The sequence below is a fragment of the Echinops telfairi genome, unplaced genomic scaffold, assembly GCF_000313985.2.
Source record: "Echinops telfairi isolate 266 unplaced genomic scaffold, ASM31398v2 ScPeMD7_40;HRSCAF=151, whole genome shotgun sequence".
Taxonomy (NCBI): Eukaryota; Metazoa; Chordata; class Mammalia; order Afrosoricida; family Tenrecidae; genus Echinops; species Echinops telfairi.
In genome coordinates this window covers 384,061-387,963 of record NW_022103938.1, presented here as the reverse complement: position 1 = coordinate 387,963, position 3,903 = coordinate 384,061, and the positions used below count along the sequence as shown (strand labels likewise).

Below are 3,903 nucleotides of genomic sequence, written 5' to 3'. Positions count from 1 at the left end.
GGTTAGCAGACCACCATTTGCCAATATAGTGTGTGTTCAACAGCTACTCTAAAGGCTGGTGATTCAAACCCACCCAGTGGTACCTCAGACAAAAATGGACCTGCTAACCAAAAGATCAGCAGTTCAAACCTAGCAGTCCTTCCTAGGGAAAAAGATGAGACTATCTGCTCCATTGAGACCCCCATATAAGGTTGCTTGATTTGGAATCTACTCCGTAGCAGTGGGGTTTGGGGCTTATAATGGTGAGGGCAGGGCTCAGCTAGCTAGCTGCAGTCAAAACAACTCATACTCAACAACAGCCTTATGTACAACAGAAGAACAAAATGTTGCCTTCATCCTCCTCTTCCTCCACCTCCTCACACTCATTGACATGTGAAAGTCCATCGATGGAGCTTTGTGACACTTCATCTCACCAAGGGGCTCTCTTGCTCTGAATCGCCCTTCATTTGACTTGACTTCACTTCATGACCTCCTCCAGTGATCGGTTCCTCCTGACGACATGTCCAAGGCTAACGAGTCTAAAAAGGCTCTGTTGTGATCTATTTGGCTTTCGTTGGCTAATTTTTGGAAGGATATCACCAGGTCTTTCATTCCTAGTCTGTCAGCCTGGGAGCTCTGCTGAAACCTGTCCACCATGGGTGCCCACCCTTTGAAAGACTGCTGGCATAGCTTCCACAGTAGGGAAAGGTGCTGGCAAGATTTAAGGGAGCCAAAACAAAGTAAAGTGTCTTGGACTGTAAGAGCTCAGAAACCCCTACCATTCTCCACCTGAAAGGCAAGGAGAAGGTGCAGTTAGTTAGTGAAGGGGACCTGGATGGGTTCGCGGTAGAGATAAGGTTGTCTTGGGACAGACTTTGTCTGTGTCTGATGCCACACCGTTGGGGGAAAAAGCACGATGACTGGCTAGCTTGATGCATAGCAAACTGTTCTAATCTTTGGCCCGTGACATCTGCACAGCACAAATAACCACCTACCCGTGTTAATCAAATGCATTCTGCCCCAAGGGCTTTAACACCGTCATGGGCATGAAACGTAGTTTCTTCTTCTTCTTTTCTTTTTTTTCTTTCTAATTTGAATAGCTCTCCCAGAGCAAAGATGAATGAGAAATCAAGCCAAGACGGATAAAGTGCATTGAAATCAGGGTACTCCAGATGTTTGCGAAGCTTTTCACAGAGGCCAGTGGAGCTGAACAAGAATCTTCAGAACCAAAACCAGTCAATGAGAAGATGATAAATTTAGAAGGGACCGTGGTGACCATCTACTTGAAGTACAAACTCTCCTACTTTTTGTTGCTGTGTTTTCACAAACTGAAAAAGTGTCAGTGACTATTTTTAATGAGATTATTTTCACACTAGGTCACCCAAAGAAAGGATGGTCACAAATACTGTATACACCACAAAATAACCCTGGCAAGAATTTATATTGAAAAACTCAGAACTAATTTCAAGTCATAGCAAGCCCTCAGACAGAGTAGGACTGCCCGATGGGTTTCTGAGGCTGTAAATCATTTACAGGAACAGACAGCCTCTCCCCAGTCAAACTTGCACAGTCGTGGGAATGTGCACGCAGATTTTCAGCAGGACTGTGTGTCCCAGGAGGGCTCGTTCTTTCTTTGGCACAGACAATTCTGTTAGGAAACAGATATTCCGGGTGAGCCGACCTATTCTGATATGAAAGGCTGTCGTTTAGCATGGAGAATCCATAGAGCGACTTTGGGGAAGCCAGTTTCAGAGCAACTGAACTAGCATGCTAAGGGCTTGATTCAGCTGAGTTAGCTAATTCACTAATGTTAGAAACGTAACTAGCACCCTCTTTACTATAATGAAAGGAGCCCAGGTGGTGTATCTATTGGGCTGCAATCCACAAGATCAGCAGTTCTAAACCATCAGTCACTCCTTGGGAGGAAACATGGGCTTTCTACTCCTGTCAAGAGTCATAGTGTCAGAAACTCACAGGCGCAGTTTTACTCTGCCCTGTAGGGTCGCTGCGACTCTACATTGATTCTGTGGCAGTGAGTTTGGTTTGGTTTATTATACTGTGTGTGCTACTGAAATTTCTAACATTAGTGAAACCACTTAGGAACCTTGGTGCCCTAGTGGTTACATGTTGGACTGCCTACTGCAAGGTCAGCAGTTCAAAACCACCAGCTGCTCCTCAGGAGAAAGATGAGGCTTTCTACTCCCATAAAGAGTTACAGTCTCAGAAACCCACTGGGGCAGTTCTACCCTGGTCCTAGAGGCTTCTTATGAGTCAGACTTTGCTTGATGTCAGTGAGATTGTTTTTTAATTATATTCAGAGGATCCCTGGTGGTGTAGCAGATTACACTTTGGGCTGTTGAATCCAAGGTCAGTAGTTGAAATCAGCAGGCGCTCTTAGGGAGAAAGATGAGACGCTCTACTCCTGTAAAGAACGAACAGTCTGGGAAACCCACTGGGGCAGTTCTGCTCTGTCCTCTAGGGTCACTATGAATCAGAATTGCCACATCGTTCCAGGCACACCCACCCATGATTTCCCTTGCCTTAAATTCTGAGGACAAGGAAGTAGTGGTACAAGGTACACTGGCTCTCCATCTCCACTGTTGTCCCTGGTCCCTATGAGACCTGTTAACTCTTTCATGACTAGGCAGTGACGCAGGGCTGTGCAAGCCAAGCTCACGGAGACTGCTCTGACTCAGAAAACCCAGTGTACACTTCCAAGTGAGCAACTTATCCTTTGTGATGAAGAAGCAGCTAAGGATCAGAAAACACATTGCCACTAGGGTCTTGGTTCCAAGTATATTGAAAATATTGACGGATGGGAAGGGGCCTCTGGCCCTGTTTCCTCCAGGGTACATTTTTGGATTGTAAAATCTGGAAGGCAATAGATCTGATATGGAAAGTTGTGAGAAATATTCTCTGTGGTCAGAATGACTGCTTCCTCTCCAGGGAGCTCATGTAGTGGTGTGCCAAGAAGGTTAAACCCCTGGCAGAGGGGCTTGAAGCTTAGCAGCTATTCAACATTGGTAAAAATCATTTGAATGCTCTCTGCCCCAGTTTTCACAATGGTAAAGTAAGGGTAACGGTATTACATAATTTTCTAGTGAGGGTAAGAGTATTACATACTATTTCTAATACTGTTTAATTGTGTTAACAATATTTGGCAGGGCTCCTGTAAGGATTAACTGAGGTCATGTGGATGGGACATAAACAGGGCCTGGTGCTTGGTGAAGACCATGTATGAGGTTGAGAATATTATTCTCTGTGCCTCTTCAATCCAGAACATACAAATACTCAAGTACATATATCATTCAATTGCTCATTTTTACAGGTCTGCCATCTCTAACTATGCTGAAAGTTCCTGCTCAGTTTCCCAAGCAGCCCTGGTATCTTAGCTGATAAGCCACTTGATCTGTAACTCTGGAGCTCTGGCAGGGAGTGGGGGGCAGGCAGAGTCACAATTAGTGACTCAGCTCTGGAATAGTGAATGAAAATAACAATAATTATCATTTGTTCAAAGCTTCTTCTATTGCAGTCACTGTTGTAAATGCCTTGCCTGTCTGATCGGCTGAGAGTCTCAGCCAAACCCTCAAGCCAGCACGTTACATGCTGTCTCTGCTTGATGGAGGAAGGACTCAAACACAAATAGGTGACACAACTTTGCCAAGGTCACAAAGCAGGAGGAAAGCAAAACTGAGCTCACTCTCCTTTAGTCAATTCCTGCTCATTGTGACCCCACAGGAGCCCTGGGGATGTAGTGGCTAAGCATTCATCTTCGATTCCACAGTTGGCAGTTCAAAACCACCAGCAACTCCATGGGAGAAAGATTGGGCTTAAACAGTTACAGTCTCGGAGACCCATGGGGCAGAGGGGTCACTGTGAGTCAGCATGGGCTCAGGGGCAGAGAGTTTTCTTTCTTTTTTTTTT

General features: G+C 45.3%; 1 protein-coding gene across 1 annotated transcript in view; it reads left to right on the top strand.

Moving 5' to 3' along the window:
- Window positions 1-1,151: 1,151 nt before the first annotated feature.
- Window positions 1,152-3,903, top strand: part of LOC123521701 (C-type lectin domain family 4 member A-like) — a 42,937-nt gene continuing 40,185 nt past the window's right edge. The window contains exon 1 of the mRNA XM_045290524.1: window positions 1,152-1,317. Coding sequence (XP_045146459.1) covers window positions 1,152-1,317 — 166 coding nt within the window. The remainder of the gene's footprint in view (window positions 1,318-3,903) is intronic.